The sequence below is a fragment of the Aethina tumida genome, chromosome 3 (assembly GCF_024364675.1).
Source record: "Aethina tumida isolate Nest 87 chromosome 3, icAetTumi1.1, whole genome shotgun sequence".
Taxonomy (NCBI): domain Eukaryota; kingdom Metazoa; phylum Arthropoda; class Insecta; order Coleoptera; family Nitidulidae; genus Aethina; species Aethina tumida.
In genome coordinates, this window is record NC_065437.1 from 35103024 (window position 1) to 35125587 (window position 22564).

At 31.6% G+C, this 22564-nt stretch overlaps 2 protein-coding genes across 4 annotated transcripts in view; one reads left to right on the forward strand and one right to left on the reverse strand.

Annotated features, from left to right (window-relative positions):
* The window catches only part of LOC109604696 (serine/arginine repetitive matrix protein 2), a 135744-nt gene that overhangs the window by 41361 nt on the left and 71819 nt on the right, over window positions 1–22564 (forward strand). The window contains exons 5-7 of one of the 3 annotated variants that reach the window (XM_049965654.1): window positions 5935–6137; window positions 12420–13985; window positions 14040–14687. In XM_049965654.1, coding sequence (XP_049821611.1) covers window positions 5935–6137; window positions 12420–13985; window positions 14040–14687 — 2417 coding nt within the window. Of the gene's footprint in view, window positions 1–5934; window positions 6138–6227; window positions 6313–12419; window positions 14688–22564 lie in introns of those variants that run through there. The other 2 variants (XM_049965653.1, XM_049965655.1) reach the window with 2 other exon arrangements.
* On the reverse strand, window positions 1560–2777 carry LOC109603138 (crustapain-like). The gene is made up of 3 exons (XM_049965656.1): window positions 2663–2777; window positions 2263–2610; window positions 1560–2204 (listed from the first exon to the last, which is right to left on the reverse strand). The coding sequence occupies exons 1-3, from the start codon at window positions 2741–2743 to the stop codon at window positions 1635–1637; spliced, it is 999 nt and encodes a 332-aa protein (XP_049821613.1). The 5' UTR covers window positions 2744–2777; the 3' UTR covers window positions 1560–1634.

The window sequence follows — 22564 nt, forward strand, 5'->3', positions numbered from 1 at the left end:
TTACAAATTCGAATTAAATTTCGGCGACTGGAGGTCGTTACATGGATTATTCAATCTCTAAATATTGGATGCAGCGACACAAGTAAAAATTTAATAATTGAGGATGTGCGAAAAAAATCTGCCAGATTGATCCGTTCTCCCTTCATGCGTCTGTTGTTTCAGCGTTTGTTTGAATATTCGTTTTATGTCGCCCTTTTATATCCATGATATATTTATTATTCGACGAATGTTGACCGAACTTCATACCACTTTTGTTATACCGATGGTACGTGACAGATTTTAGATGAAAGTTCCCTTTGAGTTGAACATCACTTCAAATACTCCTCTCGTAAGTTATTTTCAATTCGAAGCTTTTTAGATACACAGAATACAGTACCTTGGTCAGTAAATATTTGTATCTGTATACCGAGTAAAATTAGAAAAACAAATATTTAAAATATTTTTAATTGACAAATAAAAAGTATTTTTAAATTCAATGAGACATGATGTGCAATCTCAAATCAAAGAGATAATAAGATGTAGCGGATGTGATCTACTTGGTTTTACTCGTAAATTTGGGTTTTCTTTTATTTTCATCTTGTCACTCGAGTATATGAAATCATTTTGCCATAGAATCTTATCAGAACTTTTAAAATTTATTTGGAAGAATTGGTTATTCTAAAGGTCAAAACTATATACTATAATTAGTATAATATACTTTTGTTATATCGATGGTACGTGACAGATTTTAGATGAAAGTTCTCCTCTCGTAAGTTATTTTCAATTTGAAGCTTTTTAGAAATACAGAATACAGTACATTAATCATTAAATATTTGTATCTGTATACCGAATATTTTTAATTTACAAATAAAAAGTATTTTTAAATTCAATAAGCAAGAATAGCACCAAAAAAATGTATCAAATATCTATTTGTAATTACCTGATTATATTTTGCTTTAATTCACATAGATTTGAGTTAATTTGAGTCCTCGTGAATTGTACAGTTAAAGAAGTTCATAAGATCAATGTATAAAGTTGGAGTTAATCAGGCGATTAGAATTAATTATATTCATTATTCCCTAAATATATAGTAGGAGTAGCTAATATGTCTAGAGATAGATGATCTAGAAGAACGACCAGGAATATCAACAAAAAATGGATAATATTAGTATATGGACATCTTCAGTAATATAATGTTACCGCATGCAGAAGAAATCATAGCAATTATATGGCGTACTCACTATGATAATAATCCCAAACATACGACAAATGTTGTAAAGCAATGGTTCTAGAGAACCTGTGGAAGATGGCTTATTTAAAATTATTGTATCATGGAATTCAGTTCCAAAACTATTCATAAACTGTTTTTAATTTTGTACGCCATTTTTATATGAAGTTTCTTTAAAATTTATATTAGTATAAATGAAATAATAATAATGTTTAATTTTGATTTTTATGATAAAAGAAAATTATTTATTTTAATTGTAACAAATAATTATAAAATAAAATTATTTCCCAAATTTTGTTCGGTACATTACAAAATAAAGGTAAAATTCTAAGAAATTATAAAATTCATTCACAATTTTATTTTTATTTTTTAATTATATAAAATGCAATATAAAAACTCAATTACACATATCAGTCATGTTAAGCGTTTATCCCTCAAGTTGTGGAGAGAAGCAAGTCATAGCAATACCGCATTGCCCGTCCTTCTTCCTGGCCATTTTGATGTAGCCACCTTCGCCCCATCCGGGGCCCCAGGAATTTTTGACCGCCCAGAAGTCCTGGTCATTCTCCCTTCCGTAGCCGACGACGGTCACGCAGTGATTCCTGTCGTACTTGTTGCAAGTGGGATCGTCAAAAAGTCCACCGCCGTAATGCATAAAATTATCGGTAGCATGAATACCGACGTTCATGGCACCTTGTATATAAGTGGCGTACCTCAAACTCTCTTCATCGTCTTCGGGAATGGTGACAATTCCGGTAAGGTGAACGTTGACGTTCTTTCCGCCATCAGCTCTGCAGTTTTGGTCGACACCTGCGTATGGATAATCTTCCAACCTGTTGATGTCATTTTGTGCAATGTAGTTGTACGCGTTAGGAGGGTAGCCACCGTTGCAACCGTTGTTGTTGTAATTCCTTGAGCAATCAATCAATTGTTGCTCGCTTAGAGAAATCTTGGTTTGACTGTGGACGATGAAGTAACGATTCTCCAACGAACAAATCTGGTTTTCACAACAAAAATCGTTAGACATTGTAATCAAGCAAATCAATATAACTTACAGCACAGAAGGCCCAACAACTTCCACAGCCACCTTGGTCCCTCACTTCAGTGATACCACCGCGGTCCCTCCAATCGAAAATTCCGGGAATCTCGTCTTTGATATTGTCGGCCCTTAAGGTAGTTATGTTTAGTCCCTCAAACGTTGGCGTTTTGTAATTCTTCCAACCGTTGTACTCGGCTATTTCCTCCGACGTCATGTCAGCGAACTTGGTTACTTTCATGAACCATGTCACTTCTCCGGCTTCGTACCTTTTGTTATGTTCCTCGAATTTTTTCAAGTTAGCTTGGAAGGTTTTGAAGTGTTGTTCTTCATCGGCTACGCTTCTGTAGAGCTTGTTGTGGTCTTTCTGTTTGGAAATAATTGGTTAAAATCGTTTTATTTTTGAAAATTCAATTTACCTTGAATTGCATCCATTGTTCGTCAATTGCTAAGGAATTGACAGCCAAAATGGCCATTAATAATACTAAGACGGTTTTCATGGTTAGTTGCTTAAAGTAGCTACTATTAATCTTTCATAAAATTTACTCAATTTATAGCAAGCCTGAAGGGCGTTCCATCAAGATAAACAATTGTTGATAATATTTATCTTTGAAGTAAAATAATAATATACGATGATTTTGAGGTGCCAAAATAAACAACAAAAACATATTTAATCTTGATTTAGCACTCCAGGGAGGACATGATGTTATCTTGCCCAGTAACATTTACACTTAATCCGTCTTTATATTAATATTTAATGACGCAAGTTGTTTTGATTAATTGTTAGATTAATTCGTTTATTTTTATTAAATTAATTAATTTTTCATTTGAATGTATAAACATTCCGACATTTTAAATTTTCAATTTTGATATGCGCAAATGATATCTAATAAAATTTTCGGAGAGGAAATTTCGATATCCATAAATTTGCATATGCCATAAGGTAAATGGAGAAGAGGATTACATTAAAACATATAATCAAACTCACATAACTATTTGAAATCTGGAATCCCATAGTAAAACGTTAGTTTACGATTTGATTATGAATCAAAATCCCTTCGGCCTGCTCAATAATGGAAAACTTTTCATATTCCATTTGAACTGCTATCGAACTTATAAACGAAGTCATTGAGATCCGTGTTACATTACGACCACCTGCATATTTGCCTCGAGTGTTGACAAAAAGAAGTCATAAAAGTTTCGCGAAAATGTCGATGTTAAAATGGTATCGTGACATGCTGAAATTGAATTCAGGATATCGATATATAGAAGATATGTATGCATATATGAAGTGGAATGAATTGATCAATTTTTCGGGTGTATTTCCTTCACCTTTTAAATTATATGACTGGATATAAAATTTGTCGGATAAGTTGTGAAACACCCTGTATAGAAGGTTAAAAAGAACGGTGTGCTAAAATTAGATTGGAACAGCTTTTATTTATTTTTTTTTTATCTCGTTTCTCGTTTCTCGTTGCTCTATTACATTTTTTTTAATGAACTTATGTAACAGGATAAGTTGTGAAACACCTTGTAATAATTGTAAAACTTGTGAAATAAATTTATATATTAGGATCTTCAATAAGTTTTCGTTGTTTTTTACAAAATAAAAGCTTTATTAAAATTTATAAGGAACAAAAATATATAACTAGAAACTGATATATATATGATGAGACATTTTTTAGTGCGTAGTGTTGTGCATGTCACCCTGTATAGATATATGGCTATAATAACGGTATTTTTTTGAAAACGAATAGAACAAAATGAAAATTCATGAAGTTGTACACAATAAAGTACTTGATTTTTTAACTATTAATTATTATTAATCATAACAAAATTAAACATTCAATGTCACCCTGTAAACATATATGGCTATAATAACAGTATTTTTTGAAAACAAATAAAACAAAATAAAAATAATATAAAGTTGTATACAATAAAGTACTTGATTTTTTAACTTGTAGTTATTATTAGTCATAACAAAATTAAACACTAATAAATATAATTAATTCATCATTATCAATGTATTTTTAAACATTTGTTACTAAGAGATATTGATACATAATATTATTGATTGTGATAAGAATGTAAATAAAATAAATAATATTGTACCCACCAGGTAACTAGACTACAGTTTTAGATAAGGTTTTATTTACTTATTATTATATAATTTAAAATTAGGTATTAATAAATTAATAAAATTTCCTGATAGACTTGAGTATGTTAAAAATTTACTTTCAAATTCCTTGAAATTACGGTAGGTGTTTCCGTCAAGGTTACAGAAATATAAGTTCACTGTCAATTAATAATTCCAATTTGAATATTGAAGGTTCATTTGAAATTTAGCATTATCTAATACATATAATATGTACAAATATGTATGAGTATTAGTTAAAATTGAAACTACATCAAATAAATTAATTCATATAATAATCTAAAATAAATAAACAGTTTGACTGTAATAATATAAATAAATTTAATGCTTTAATTTTTACGTGTTCTGGAACACCCGTTTAAATTCAAATCGATTTTGTCGGGCAGTTTTTTTAAATAAAACTTCAAACACCTAAAGCTTTATTACTGTTCACTGAAGTCTCTAGAACTTTATTACATAGTTTGGGAATTACAAGTGGAATTAGCAACTTTGGCACAGAGAACGTAATTTGCCTTCCTCTTATGATTTTAATTAATTTGACTACGTACATTGTTAAATAAGTTTTTTAAATAATTTTAAAGGATTTTTATAGCAATTTATTTGATGAACATTAAAACAGGTTCATTTGAATAGTTATGAAAATTAAGTTACTGTTAATTATGTGTATGTTATTATTTGGGAAGTTGAGATGTAGATGTAACTTGAATGTTTATCCAAAGTTTTCGATAAACATAAATCTTCTCATAAATTTCCGTTGAAGTTTAACACATCATTATTTCCAGGAAAATTGTTTTTAGTTTTGCTTCCCCTAAATGTCGTAAACTTAATTATGGCTTACACAACTCCTAGTAATTTCATTAAACAGTAAGGAGTCAGAAACTCTTGCACTCGTGACACAGATGCTCCGCAATATTCTAGCAATACTAATTTGATACCAGAGCAGTTACATATTTATCCGTATATATAAATCCTAATTTTTTGCTAACAAAAGCTAATAACAATAAATAAATGATCACAATATTAAACACACTTCAAAAATAAGCCGATTTTGGTGATTATATAAAGATCAAAGCTTATTTTATCTGCTTACATTGGGGTAAAGTCAAATCAAAATTCACTTAGAAGTTGCTTTGAGGATTTTATATGTTGTGTATTTCAATAGAAAACAAATAGAATTTTACTGATTCAATTTGGATTTATATCGGCGCCCCATTTCATTTATTTATTACATTAATAAACGCTTCAGAAACAACATTTTAGGTTGCGAAACTCGTGCCCAAGAAAGTTATAATTACAAGCCGCAAAATAATGGCGGTTTGCAATCTACGGTTCACGGTGTCATTATTAAACCCCTACTCCGTGTAATTAATTATATTTACCTTCCTTCCGTCCGTGTTCAAGGTTGTCAGGGCAATTTTCCAGATTCCCAACAATCCACCAAGCATAATTCATCTTGGGTTTTTGCTAATTTGACTATATTTTCGCCTAATAATGTTTATACAGTAAACACCGTTTCAATTTCCGTTTATTTTCCAGAGGAGCGTGGACAGCGTGCTGGAAGGCTCCCCGGTGGTATCGCAACGCGGAGCCTCTCTCGAATCCAGTGGCCGCCGATGGGTGTCCGCCGCCGAAGAACCGCTGATCCGCCAGAACAGCACGACCGTCTCCTCCACCTCGGCGGCCACGAGGCTTAGCCCCAACAAGCAGGAGGCTGAAGCCGGACCGCAACAGTCGTCCAGGTGAGTTCTTTCGCGACCGCGGTCAATAGAACACGTATGCGGCGACGAAGGTGACCGGTTTATGAGTTTATGCGTGCGTTCTTTGTTGTTGTTGTTGTTGTTGATGGTGTTCTGATTGTTGAGTGAAAGTGATTTTGTCTGTGTCTTCGGTTGGGATACCTGTGCAGATGTACAAGTAATTGACTTTATTTACACGTAAAATATTGTTTTAATATAATTAACAGCACATTTGATTAATTACATACAAAATATTAATAAACCATTGGAAACTGTTAATTTTAACGGAGGAAATATATAACCAAAGAATTTATTGATTAAAAATACCTGTAGAATACGTTTAATTAAAACTTTTAAAATAAAAATATTTTACAAAATAGTTTAAAACATATTTACGATAATAAAAATAACGTTGTGTTGTTAAAGAGTTTTAAAATGTTAACTCTAATAATAAAATTTTAAAATTTTTATTATGAATTTTATCTATCCAAAAATTCCCCAAATAAAAGTTAAAAAAATGTTAAAACCCAATCAAATATTCAAACATGCTCAACAAAATATTGTTAAAAATAGTCAGTTAAAAAATCATTTATTAAAGTTAAGAAAATTCTAAATAGTAATTGTGAAAAATGTCAATAACCATTGTGAGGGTGTGAATATATTAAAAGTTGAAGACGTATTAGATCAAAGACGTATTGTACAGAGATTTTAATGTTGCTTCATAATCGTATAAGTGTTTCCTAATGCATTTAACGGCGTACGAGCTTTTGACGACAAATTGGTTTGTAAATTAAAACACCCCTTTGATCCCAACAAACACGACGACTATATACGTCGTCTATATTAATTAGTAAACATTTAATACACATGATCTAGCTAAATGACTCCCCTATTTTATCCGTAGATTAATAACATTTAAAAAGAAAGTTAAGTACATTGTGTTGATTTTATTAAATGGAAATATGATCTACAATTCACACAATAATGCCGAGTTAATGAAAGATGAAATCGAGAAAAACTTTCCACCTACAAATAAGGCCAATAATCATCATACTATATCCAATGTGGCATTAAAAGTAAGCACAATACGATTGAATTCTTCACCTTGCACTCTCAACATTGAAACGACTTTCACTCAAGTGCATCTCATTATTATCGATGATAATCCTCGGATGGTACTGTTATTTTACAATTAAACATTAATATTTAAATATGTATTTAATAAATAGAATAATCTGACATTTTACGTCAAAATTAACAGGATTCCTATGTAAATTCGTTACCTTGGAAAGTTTTCACATAAGAGTATTTGCAGCCCCTTTAGTTAATAGTTACATATGTATTTAATAAATGGAACATTCTGACATTTTACATCAAAATTAACAGGATTCCTATGTAAATTCGAAACCTTGGAAAGTTTTCACTTAAGAGTATTTGCAGGCCCTTTAGCCTTCCTATAATATTTTGCAATTTAATATAACATATTATTACGTTATCAGATTTTTAATAATTAAATATACAATTATGAGTGCATTTAATTAAGGTTGGTATTTGTCTTGTGTAAGATTGTTTTATCTTTGCAATTCCTAAATTTAGAAATCTTGAAGGTTGTTGTTTATGAAGTTGGTAAAGTAATAAATCATTTAACTTAGTTTATTGCAGTGTTCCGTTTCACATCGCTCCAAATTTGTCAAATTTAATGTTCTCTGATAATATTATAGTAAACATTATATATTAAATTGGATCCTGTTCAAAGGTCAAAATTAACGAGATTGACATCTAGAGAAAATCAGAATACTAAATTACTAAATAGCATAAATTAATTTTAAAATTAAATATGTATCATATGAGATGTTATACTAGAAACTATTTTTAATTTGAAATTGTGAAGAAGTTATGATGATGAAACTTTCCTTCACGTTTTATGTGGCAATACATATTTATTTAGAAATGACAAACTTAGAAAAGTCGAGTTAAAGTATGCTGACACCCACTAATAAATAATTTAACAGCATCACATTTGATTAAAATGTAAAAATTTGCATATCTACTTTAATTTAAACTAGTTGCAACTTACTGCTTAATTTTCTACATATTTTCGCCGCTTAATCGGTAAAATAATTCGACTGCACCTTGAACGCATCATATAAATTTCGTCAGTAATGTATCCGACGAGGGGGTCGGCTACGTGGCCAATCTGCAAGACGCCGAGTGGCTGGAAATGGTAACCGAGACGTCGAGAACTGGTATATAAAATGAAAAACGGTTACTTAGTCCCCCACTGGCGCTATTAAGGAAGATGTTAATGGCTCGCTTCCCAAGTGTCGAGATGAATAATAGTTTGAATTTTGAATGCTGCTTGTGCATCCCCGGCATTCGTATCGTCGCGTTAACTTGTGTGTAAAATTATTGATTATGATTTTAATTTTTACCATGAGATTGTACCTGTAGTGTACTAGGAATTGCTAATTTCAGTGGTTTTCTTTTTGATGTTGAGCCGTTTGGAGAAATCATTATACAACTAACGCACATGGAAATAAATACTGCGGGAAAATGTCGAAGGAATTGGTAAATAAAATGAAAGTTGAGAAAATTAAATGGGCACTTTCCCATTCATGTAACTTGGTATTCCTCTGAAAAATTTCAATAAAACCGAAAGGTTGTGCTAAGAATTCCGCGATTCTGCTTTATACGGAATGCAAGATATGCCATGAATTAAAAATGTCAAAACATTGAGAAAATACGCACCATATTGATATTAGCTCACGTTTCGCTGGAAATTTTAATATGAAATAAAGTTGATACGTTTTTGTGCCTCGCAAAATTTAAATTAGCTGTACGACATACCAGCTCAACGTGGGCGTTTTTGTTAAAGAAACATTCCATTATTATAATTATACTCGTAATTTATTTATGTCAATTAATTCGTGTACAAATTTCATTAGAACTGTGTACTTGTCTCAGATTGTCTCAAAAGATATAAAGAATTATATTCATCAGCAGCTTTAATTGGTCATAGCCATAAAATATAAAAATACAGTTATTTTATTAATGTTTATAAGTTGTTAAATACTGTTATTTTCTGAAAATTTAATTGTCTTAACTCCCAAAAAAGGGAACGCTTAAAAATTACATTTTGTATAATTGATTCGCCGGATTATTTTACCCACTTTTTAATAATAATAATTATTTTGTCTTCAAAATATTTGTCTTCGTTTTTTGTACACCCATATATAAACTGAAAAAGACAGTTGTCATTCACTAATTAATTTAGTAACAACAAAATATAATTGGAAGAACCCACTAACGCCACCAATTATGTATTAATTTTAATGCGGACATGCTAACCCATCAATAAATAATGCGCAAATTAACATGCTGTGGTCACAATCACCATATGATAATTAACGGACACTTTAATATTTGCACTTCTAATAACGCCCACCCCACTGGGCGACGCCGTGCAATGAACCCGCCCGAAATGTGGGTAGTTGATACCATTTTGGTTTGCCAACCTTGGAATTTCATGGGCCCACACTAAAATTCTTAATCCGAATCATTAGAAACACGAACTGTTTAAACAATATTATTCATTAAATTTTTTGAGTACTTGGAACAAAACAAAATTGTGATTAGAGGTGAACCATTAGAAAAAATCAATAGATTCATTTTATGAAATTTGTCTACAATAGGTGTAATTTCTATCCAAATGATAATAGATAAGTGGTAAACAATTTTAATATTTTTCCTGTTTCTAATTGATTTAATCGGAAGCACTTGTATTTTTAATGTGTATTCGAAAACGATGAATAATAATTTGATATTTTCATAATTTGTTCATATGAATATTGAGTATAGTATTAGAAAAATAGATTTACTTTAGAAACGTTTAATTTTCTAATGGGGGATTATCCCAGATCAATAGTTTCATACATGTTAAATGAGATTATCTTTTTGGTTTTTGAACTCATATACAAGCTTGTACAAATTCAAATGCTAACTTAAATATATGTACCATTTTTAATTGAAAAAGAAAGGTTTTAAATATAATGTAAGAAAAAATAATTAGAAAGAACATCAAAATATACCTAGTGGTTGTTAACAATATCTTGTTCCTTTGTTATCGTTCGATTTCTGGAGAATTCTGTTATTTAGAGATGGTTCACATATAACGCCAAGTTTATTCTGTATTGACTGAGTGTTGTAAATCAACACCACTAATCATTAATCAGTTATTTAACAGTACAATTCGTAAATATAATTAACATTTTGTCATTATTATTAATTTTAAAATATGAAATTCTGTATACCAATCGAAAACCGTTTGATCCGACTGAATTTTGAGAGAGACATCATGCACAACAGGGACAATAAAAGACTTCAAATTTGTTAAGTAGTGGAATCTTTTACTGTCTCTGTCATGCAGGATGCCTCTCTCAAAATTTAGTAGTATAAAACGCTCTCCAATCGATATATTTCGAAAATATAAACACAACCTGAATTGTTAAAAGTAACATTAACTATGGTGTAGAGGTATTTTCTGATATGAAGTTGCATATAATAGTATAGAATATATAAAGCTAACGAAACATCTTTATTATGATCAATCTTTAAACAATTCAATATATTCAATTTAGAATTTTATCTATATTTAATATTGTATTTTAAATTAAAAATGAGTATAAAGGTAACACAACAGAAGCTTGGGGATAAAAGTAAACAAACAGAGGAAAATTGGATTTGTTAAACTTATATTTAAATATAGATTGTGAATAAACTATTTAGTGTTTTTGGGGTTTTTATGATTGTATATCTGATATGAAGTTGGATATAGTAATATGGAATATATAAAGCATGGGAAACATCTTTATCATCATCAATCTTTAATCTCTCCGTATTCAATTTAGTATAAAAATATTAAAATATAATAAAAAATTTATTCAAATAAATTATAAATCCAAAATGTAAATTTTCCGGTACCTAAAACTTAAAGGATTATCTATGTGTTTTGTCTATGGGAATAATAACATTATTCTGTTAGTTTAAGTTGTGTTTTATTTAATCTTTCTACGAGAATGTTTGATATAAATATATGTAGGACTTATTCCCACAAAAGATTTATGAATATTGTAGTTTAAATTAAAAATAAGTATGAAGATAATACAACAGAAGCTTGGGGATAAAAGTAAACAAAAAGAGGAAAATTGGATTTGTTAAACATGCATTTAAATATAAATTGTGAATAAATTATTTAGTGTTTTTGGGGTTTGTTTGTATATTAGTAGATTTTATTCTTTGTGTATGGTTGGTATCTACACGTTCGGCTATATCAAGGGCAGAATGTAATACAAATGCAAACACGAATATATTATTTAGAGTTTTTGGACTATTGAAACATGTTTACTCAGTGTTGTGAATTGAAGTCTTTACATCAATATCCCAATTGTTCGGTTGAAAGTGTTTTCATTATACTGACATAATTTTTTTAAATTCTGCGACATAATACCATGGAAATTATATTGATAGTTTTAATTTTACAGAACATCAAAATTTTTCATTTTTGTATATGAATATAAGCCCTATAATAAATAACTTTAGCAGGTGGAGTTTTCATATTTATTTAACGTGAAGTCAGGAGTGGAAATACGCGGAGACTCTCGAGACGATGTCAGTATATCTAAGAATTATTCCATTCCTTTATTTGCACTTTGAATTATTCTGGGTATTGCTCTCTGACATTCTCGCCTTTTCTTATTTTCAAACCACTTCCTTCGAGCACTTCCCAGTTCTCCTGGTATCTTGTTCGGTGCAACTTTTTTCACCCAGTACCACAGTAAACAGTTTCTTTTCTTGTCGGAATCTTTTTATGAATTCACTTTGTGCTTTTTTCTCTTTCGCCTTAGTTTTTTAACAGCTGTCAGTAACACGTCAACCCATATAAAATATATCCATAGAGAAACAGCAAATAAATTTATTCGTTTCCTGTTATGTCTACGAATACAATTATTGTTACTCCTTTTAAAACGTAACTGCAGTATTAAAGTAGGTATCGTTGATCTAAAATATTACAAAACTAAAACATAAAGTCGTTGCTGTTATTTGTTAACTTTTGTATAGACGGATTTAGACCCTTGAATACAACAATAGGGTTGTGAACCTTCCAATACAAATAAGATATGAATTAACAGGATAGAAATGAGTCTCCTCATTACGAGGCAATTTGTTTAAATTATAATTATAAAGGAAAAAATAATTATATTAAAAGTATCTCATTTTTATTTTTAGGGGCCCAAATGTGTCGGTGCTGCACCTGCGCAGCACATCCGAACCATGGGAAACAAGTCCGACATCCGCTTTCACTTCCTCCACCGGAAGCTCTTCCCGATCGTACTTCGCCAATCGCAGCACAGGCTCCAGTAATCCACCCCCTTTAACCAAACACCAAAGCCTCGGCGGGCCCGTCAACACGATTTACAACAACAGCAAATGGCAAAACTCGCCCAGTTTCCATTCTGGCGGCGAGGTCAACTCTCCCGACATCTTCACATCCGGAAACCAATGCAACAGAGAATTGTCTCCGGTGAGATGGTGCGACCGTGAAGTGGACGGAGTATATCTGGGAAGATCTGGGTGGGTTCAGGTGCAACAGAGATCGTTGGACGAAAGTCGCAGGTACTCGGGGAAAGCCGCCGCCAATTCCCTGCAATCTAGTCGCAGAACCGGAATGAAGCTGGCCGATTATCATTGCAACAGCGAACCGGGAAATTGTCCGGAAGTTACCAGACCCAACGATTCACAACGGCCGGTTTACCTTTCACTACAAACCAAAGATTTCGAACGGAAAACTGTCACTCCGTCACCTCGCAACATTCCGGAAACGTATTCGCCGCCTTCATTAACTCCTATTATATCTCCTCCGCCGGCATTTCAAGACAAAAATAAGTCATCTCCAAAATCAAGAACCTTTTTTGGAAAAACTCCGTTTCTGCCCCGTTCCAATGCTATTGAAGACAGTGATGCTAGTCCTCCTACATCTCCCACACCTATGCAATGGAAATCTTTGGCTCCTAATCTTCCACAAAGCATAGGTAGGAAAACCAAGACTGTAGTTTCACCAGTTAAGGAGCAGCCTCCTTTAAGACGAATTCCTCAAACAAAATCCTTGGAGGATACGACAGCAGTACGCCGTTCAAAATTTGTCCAACGTTATGGAGAGTCTTCCTCATCTTCATCTTCCTCCATGGGATTTAGAAGTTTAGATAGTACCGTTAATAGAAACATAATGCCAAGATTATCAGAAAACACAGATTCATCAGTTGATGTATATGAAGACGCTGACGATGAAGACAACAATAGTTCTTCTATAAATATTAGCATGACAGTAAATGTTCAGAATGACTTTACAAGGCCAAGAGAAAAAATATCTCCATCGAGTCGACCTTCAAGTCGAATACCTCATCATCGTCAACAAACTAGAAGATCACCGGCTGGATCAGATTCTAATAAACAGCCAACATCTCCAAGTTCTACTTCGTCTTCGGACAGTATGGAGTTTTTGTCTAGATCTCCTCCTCAACCTATTAGAAGAAGTGCTCCTACAAGACCGTATCAACATCCCGTTCAACCACAAGAAGATATATCCAGAGTTCGGAGATCTAGAAGTTTACAACTGCCGGAGAAGAAGCCACCTGCTGTTCAATCTAGAATATCACCGCAGCATCCAGATTCACATCGAGTGGTGGTAAAGATTGGTAATGCACCAGAAAGGCAAAAACGAATAAACAAACCGCAAAGTCTTGAAGTAGATGCTCTAAATGAGGAATTGTTAAGAGAAGCTGAAGTAGTCACTGGGTATTTATACGGAAATAGATCTAGAGCTGCCGCTCAGGCTTTACTGATGCACAGATACAACAACAACAATGTGAGCAAAGAGGACAAGAACAAAGAACCCCCGAAACTACAGAACAACGGTTTGACCGTTTACTACGTGGGCAATTCGAAGAAGGACAAGCAAAAGGTGTTGGTGAGAGGTTCGACGACACCGAACCTGCAGCCGTCCAAAACCGTGGAGGCAAAGAACCCCTGCAACTCGGACACGTGCGATTTCTGGCCTCACTGTGCCAGTCGGGATTCCCTAAACCGCGAGGCCCAGTACATAATGCGCTCCTCACAGAGTTATCCCACCCACCAAAGATCCCTGGACTCGAGCACCGCAGAGAACGGACGCAAACCGAAACGCCGTCTCACCCCGGAGACGCACCGCATCGAACGTCAGCACCGTGTCAGCCCCAGTCGCGCGTCCTTGGACGAGAAGAAGCCGCAGAAATCCGCCAGCGGTTCGTCGTCCGGCAGCGAACGTTTCGTGGTCAGCGGGGCCAAAACGGGAAGAAAGGTGAAGAGCGCTTCACCTCCGGAGGACAAACCGCGTGAAATGATCCTCACGCGACCGGGAAGTGCACCTGCTGAACAGAGGAGGGCTGATGGTGCCGTGGAGAATCAGCAGAGGTCCATGTCTTTGCCCAAATCATTTCTCTCCGCCAGTTATCAACAAGGGTGAGTACTTTCATTGTTGACTTAAGTTGAGCAATGTTAGAGCTATTTAATATGAATATGAACTCTGATTATGTGATGTATTATTTATAAAACAGGAACGCTTAAGATTTAAGTGACACCGGAATAAATTGCATGAAATATTAAAACTGAAGGATCGTTTTTACTAGTTTACATTCTCATATTATCAATTATTATATATTTACGAGTACGGCACCAAGTTTTGACGTGCAAAAACAGAAATTATTATTAATCGAAGTGAACGTTAGGCGCGATGGAAACTCGTTAGTCTTGGCCTACAAGGGTTAAGTGGCTGGTGCCTGTTCTATATTTCCGAACCGTATATGGAAATGCGACCTTCCTGTTGCTCGAGAGTCGCACAAACAACGCCATAAACAAAACCCTCCAAAGTCAGGTATATTCGTTCATTGCCTGTGTTGGTGAAGAATTAATTTTGTAATCAATTAACAAAGTAAAAATTTCAGTATAGACACACGGAAACATTTATGCGACCTGGTTCAAATAATTTGATGTGTAATTAAAAGTTTAATTAAAAATGTGCTCGCATTCACAACATAAATCAGTGTTTTGCAAAACGTTTATTACAAAACTTGACAATCAGCGATATAAAGGTGAGCCTCTCCACTAAAGTCTATAATGCTTCTTTTTAATGTAAGTGATAATTTCCCAAGAGATTTTCATCGTTAGGGTTAAAATCCGGAATGGTTAATAATTCCGGGATGATGAACAGAAGAACTAACAACAAGAGAAAAATATGTGTTAATTGGCTTTAATAAATGGTTGTTTATACAAAGCTTGTTCATAATTACTAAAATAAAATGTTAAACAGATTATCCCTTAACATAGTTAACAGTGTTAAAATTGATTATAATTGTGTTACAAAAGAAATCGTGAATAAGGGTGTATTTATTTTTCCTTCCGAGATGAAATAATATAATTTGACACAAAATATGTATTGCTTTTTTGAAATTAAATATTAAAATTAGCCAAATATATTATAAAATTAAAAATTAAATTACACTTTAAAAATTATAAAAATAATTTAAAAAATTTAATTTCTTAGTGATCATTTTGAATTATGGCTTTTGGATTTCGACAATTATTTTTTACACTAAAACAAATAAGATTTTAATTTATTATTGATGATTGCTCCCTACAAATTTTAAAATGTAAGTCAAAATCAATAATTAAAAATATTTCCCCTAAATCTGACCTAAGTTTAATATTTTGATCAAGGTAAAAAGCTTCAAATTTTATTATCAACATCGAATCTTGAAAAAATTTTAAATAATTTTTATCCAGAATTGTTCTGGAAAAGCAGGATCAGTAATTTTTATGAGCAAAATGATAAAATTGTATGAGCTCTATTGAAATATATATATATATATATATATATATATATATATTTCATAACTACATTTTTACCTACTTGCACATAAAAGAAAGTGTGTATAAGAGCTCTTCAAAACCTAATGCCTGAGTATTTCAAAAAATATATTTTTTTTCATTTCTATATTTGTTGTTGTTATTCCATTGTATGTTTGTTCTCCAATTTTTGGCACCATTTTTATTAAGTCGTTATGTTGAAGTGTTTAGGAGTATTGTCATACACGTTTACATTTGTGTATACTTCATAAATTTGTCCATGTCCCACACTTGAACTTACATAAAGACCCACGTGATTAAAGCATAGTAAAAAGAATGTCCACACCCACGCCCTGAGCTGGTATTGACATTCACGGTAATATTCCGATTACAGTTACGTGTATTATGTCTTATACAATAATCGTACGTATGTTTATTTATTCTTCATACTCGGAAAACTGAGTACATGCCCAATAATTTATACTGTTTAACGTCTTACGCTGCGTCGTTTTGCCAACATTCCTTTATAATGCCTAACCATGTAGATTACATCATAGACTCGACACATTCCTTTTCTAACATTTACGACCAGAAACTTTCATTCGAGAGATTTACTGGAAATCTAAAGGAAGTCGGTGTATCGATACAAACGGTTCAATTTATTCGGATATCCATATTACATTTTACTTTGCCGAAAGCCGTTGATAATGTTGCACTAAAGGCAAAATACATTTATCAATTATTCGTTTGATCCCTCAACTTTCGTAATTTAACTAATGATTTGTTTTGTGTAGATCGCAGTTTAAATTTTCCTCCAGGGCTTATATTTAAATCTGGTTCAGTGGAATGTGAAATAGTATATCCAGTGATTTTAATCGTTTGTTGTTCGTTCAGTGACTACGTATTTGCCAATTGACTGTCAACTTTGACGCTTAGCTCCATTTATTAATTCATTTTTTATACGATTTTCGAATGTTTTGACGTCAATTCGGTTGACGGTAGATAATGAATAAACGCATTTTCTCTCTTTTTATTTAATTATTTTTGCCAGTTGAGTTGTGTTTTGTTTTTTTTGTTACGAATTATTTCAATTAAATTTTACTGGAAATTATATATCTATTTTCTATCTATGGAATACATTTTAATTAAGTTTAAGTGCTTATTATATATTTAGTAATTTAACGAATAACGAAAAATATATAAATTATGTTTTTCACAGTTCAGACACAACGTTGTAAAATATTTATTGCTTTTTAAGTTCCCTGAACTTGCAGAAAATGGGAGAAACATAAAATATAACGAAGCATTATAAGTTATTTCTTATGAAAGAGGTTTTAAATTACTTTTATAACAGCTCTTTTTTTCTATAGAAATAAATGAGAATATTAAGATTATAAAAAACTATGAGTGGCGTTAGACACGATGTAAGAAAAAGTCACCAAATAACAAGCTTATTCTTTATTTAATTTTAATTAAATACATAATATATAATTAAAATTATGTATTAAGAATTGGTATTAAACAATATAATATAACATAATTATTTTATAAAAGTAATGATACTTTGTTCAACAATTTCTACATTTTCAAATGTTTAAATTTTTCCTTATATTTTTAAGGGAATTTGGCTCAATTATAGAAATCTGGTTTTGTAAAAATAGGTTACGCGTACCATTTGGGGTATGCCAACTAATTGTAGATAAACCGCTATTAAAGGACACTAACCCAAAATTTAGATTTGAACTTAAAGGCTGACATCAATGTGAGTATGTCACACTATTTTTGTTATCTTAATGAGACGAATGCTTCTATGCAAGGTTATGTACACTGTACAGGTGAAAATATTAAACTGAGTTTCGGAAAACTGGCATGAGATCAAACGTTGTTGACCATTTTCCCCTTTTACATGAATTTTTAATTTTATTTTAATACCGAAATTAATTTTAACATTGTGCAGCTTCCATGATAAATTGAAAAGGTACTTTTCCGATATTCGAAATATTGGATTGGTTTGAGCATTAAGAAACATGAACAATGGCTGGAAATGTACTCAGATTAAACTCTTAAACTGATTATACAAAGATAACTTTGATTGATTTGGAGATAAGACAAGAAAAAGTGGTTAAATTCTTTTTTCCTTTCTTATGTGAGAGGAGATATTCACAATATCACATTACTATCATGTGTATTATTACTCTTTCTTGTTTCTTTTTTAATAAAATGTCTTATTTGTTCTATTCGCATTTTGAGACATTTTCTCTTTTGCAGCAATTTTTTTCATTGATTAACAAGAATTACATTTCAAACATTTCAAGCCCTACTAGACCAAAATCTGTTAAAAAATAAAATGTGATAAAAAGAACAGGAATATACATGATACCCAGAGAAATTGTACATTACTATTTAATGTTATTTAGGAAATGCACACCTCTAATTAAATAATATTAATTTTATCATTAGTAGTTTTATTCATTCAATCGACGTCTGAATGCTCTACTAAATGCACTGATATTTTATGTAGAATTTCATTTATTGAATTTCCAATTTGTCTATTTATAAAAGGTTTTTTGTTAGGATATTTTCTTAGTTTATTTACAAATGTTTCAACTTTGTTGATTACATTCTACATCATTTTTTGGGAGCATTTTGATATATTGACTCTGATTTTTCATGTTAATTATTTTTTCTCATTTTTTTGGAATGTATTGTTCCTTTCTAAGCAAAAAAGTGAGTGAAAATAAAATAATATAAATCCTAATAAGAATAAATAAATAAATTATTACTATTGTTAAATAGTGACTTGAAACGTAAATATATTTGAATTTATGGTGTTATTTATTCACCCAGCCAAACCATACGAATATTTGTTTAATTTTTAAAATATGTGATAAAAAAACAAAAAAAGAAAAAAAACGTACACTAAATAAAAATACATTTTATATATTTATGACCCAAATATTTTTGTGAAATATCTTAGAAAATGTTTAATTTTATATTTTGTGCTATTTTGAAAACTGATAATTTCTAATTGAAATTTGCTGAATTTATTAAATTGCAAATATTTTTGAACAGAGTTCAATTAGATGCATTACTGATAGTCGTTATCAAATTTTCAGAACATTTTCAGAACCGAATGTCCCAATTATGTACGAGTCGCAGTTATATACAAGTCATAATGATTCATAAAACCTACTTGATTAAAGTAATGAACAAGATGAATGATGACTAAAACAGAAAACTTCAAGAACCATTAAATGATGTTCCACTATCATTAGTTTCTTATATGAAAAGATTCGGCTGATATATATATATATATATACAGGCGTTTCATAACTTATCCGACAAATTTTAACCACATCCTCACCGTTGCATAAGTAGTCGATGTATTGTATTTTTATATAAGTCGATTTCTATAAAAAAATTCTAGTAAAAGTGCAACAGAAAACGAGATAAAAATATTAACATTTGTAACAACCAAAAACGAGATAATAATTGTTTGGGTTACAATAATTGAAAATATTAAAAATTAAACACTGCATAAAAAAGTTGTGGAGTAAAGTTTGTTACAAACTTTAGCATTTTTTATCTTGTTTTCTGTTGGACTTTTATTAGAATTTTATTTAAGAAATCGCCTTATTATTCAGAAGTGCATATTTGGTTAAAAAATTTCGTTATGAACAGCCTGTATATATAATACTTTTGTTATATATTAAGATATTTTATAAATTTATAGTAATGCTATTAAACACAAAATTGAAAGGAATATAGCCTGTTAATGTTGAAATTCCGTGTCCTAAGCAATTTCCACAAAGTAATTTATAAAATGAAACAACTTAAGAATACTATTGGATCCTAACAGTCATTATACAAATAAATAATTATGTCATTTATTATCTACACAGTCATTGACGTCTTTTTCATATTTTTTATTAAACTATTTTTGTTATGAGATAATATTATGTCGTTAATAAATATCCAAAACTCGTTGAAACTCCTTCAACATGAAACATTTAAAATGCCATTTTAATATACCATCACTGTTTAGCATTGTAATCTACATATTATATTTGACCAACTGCACATCCGATTTCTACCTTCAGCCATTCCGTGCCAGACCTTATTGGAAAATCGAACATCTATAGAAGACCCGATAACTTAGTAAATGCAACGGAAGCTGTAACGCGGATTGGAAGAGCGTTATTTAAATGAAATAACCCCCCTTCATTTCCTCGTACGTCCATGATCTCGCGCAAAACATACCGCCCATCCACAAAGGATGACTGGTTACCGGAGCCGCATTGTTTCGGAGTTCATGTCAGATCTCCACACGCGCGTCGCTTTTTATTTATTCGACATTGCGGTATCAGTTATTTCGTAGCCGGGCATTATAACTTATTCGACAACGGCGTATCGGCGCACATGCAAAATGTCATGTGGAATTTATATTGGCTTTATGCGGGGATTTGTTCGCGAAAAAAATATAAACGTGTGCCGTCCGAAAATGACGTTAATTTCCGTGTGCACATGTCAAGCTGAAACACAAGGGAATGCCTACATTAATTTCTTCGGTTTTTATTTTTCTGTTTCGGGGGCAGCAACAAGTCGATTATGCACACGTTTCCAATGCCGGAAACTCCTAAAAACTTCCAACAGAGGTAAACGGGTGTAGAACGAAAGTTTTACAAGGACCCTCCGGCTTTCGATCAAGTGTGAAACGGTCTGAACGAGTTATGCAAATATTCTTTGTGCAGCCCAAGCGTTTCCGATAAATTCCAGTTGTCAGGAGATACGTGTTGTATCTACTAACATTATTTCCTCGAAAGGATCGAATTCGTAAATTTTTTGGCCCTCTTCAACGGCTGAATTAAATTGAAAAACAAATTTTACTTAACAGTTTCAACGATTTAACTGTTTATTTAGGTAATCCTTAATTGCGATGTTTATATTCAAATTTTATTTCATTTAATTAGTTATCCATATTTATTATTAATGCGAGACGACTGGCATAAGTTGTAAATAAATAGAAAGTCAGTCAGGTCTCAAAACATCAGCTTTTTATTCGACGTGCTTGAATTTTAATTTATTAATTGGACATGTACTGCAAAAAAAAATAAATTAGATTATGAAATCATTTTTTATGATCAGCTGAGGAAGGTAATATTTAATTTAATTAAAATCTATCTTCGGATATTAATTGAATTGCTTTTAGAGTCTGCCGAATGCAATTTGTAAAAGTTTCCAAATCACGTTTTTAATCATTGAAGTAATAAAACGGTGCATTCAGACAATTTCATTTGGAATGGATAACATTTTAAAATTTCAGCTCGTAAAAGTAAGCAATAAAGGTAGAAATTAAGTTCAGGAGCAACGTCATTAAAATAGTCATAACCTGATTTTTATCACACACTTTAAATTTTTACCAAAATCCATTTTTACCAGAACTAGAGATTATGGCATAAATTTACAGAATAATGTAGCATTGAAAATGCATTTAAATTCGATAATATTCCGTTGTTAATGGTTTATTGACTTAAAATGGAAAAATAAGAAGTTGAATTATGAAAAATTTCAATTACATTTTTATAATTCCTTTAAACTGCTTTTATTGAACGACTGTAATTTCTTTTTATTTAATTTGATAAATGAACTAAATAAAAAATTCAAATAAATTCAAAAAGATGTATTAAAGTCATAATGTAAGAAGATGAATGGTAATTAGAAAAATCTTAGAAAGTCAAAAGAATATTTTGTAGTAATTTGTATTATTTGTAAGATTTTTTATCTTGTCCATGTTTAATTGCTTTTTGGTCCTTACTAGACATTACAACAAGTAGATGACGTGAAAGCAAACGTTATAAAGAACCCATTTGCCCACTGTACGTCATTCGTCCTCACTTGCTTCCTTATTTGGAATCCAGAGAGAGTTTATTATTGACCGGCATCCCGACCATATGCCACGAGTTTTGTTGCGAAGTGGCCCAAGGTGATGTTTTTGGGATAAAGAAAAAATGAATTTCGCCAAACAGTCCAGACAACGTTTAATTGGAAATGCTTTAAGTTTTTGTGGCATTGGACTAGTTTGGAAGATTAATCTAACATATTGAAACTGTGTAGACCCTCGTTTTGGACGCCGTCTTACTTCTATGGGCAAGTGAAGGTCTTCGTGCACCCAGAGTTGTAACGATGATAGTGGGTATGCTAATGTGTAGTGCAATCAACTACCGCATATTGGAAACTGGTTCCTTGAATTATTCACTGTTGACTTTTTATGATCTGATATGAAACACTGTTGTAAAGATAATTTACATTGAATCACGTTTATAATGCCAATAAAATCGATACGTTCACATCACATTTTTGTAAGACTGATTATATTAACTGCACATTGCATCGATTTGTGCAATCTCACACTACTGTGCCAAAGTTATTATTAAAAGTATTTGAATAAGTTATTTAATGCATAAATCATGTAAATGAGGTCTGTAAAATGTTCT

Excerpts from the sequence above, each read along its gene's own strand:
- LOC109603138 (XM_049965656.1), bottom strand. The coding sequence starts at position 2,743 with ATGAAAACCGTCTTAGTATTATTAATGGCCATTTTGGCTGTCAATTCC. Across the intron at positions 2,611-2,662 it reads AACAATGGATGCAATTCAAG|AAAGACCACAACAAGCTCTA; the intron begins GTAAATTGAATT and ends ATTTCCAAACAG. Across the intron at positions 2,205-2,262 it reads GTTGTTGGGCCTTCTGTGCT|ATTTGTTCGTTGGAGAATCG; the intron begins GTAAGTTATATT and ends TGTGAAAACCAG.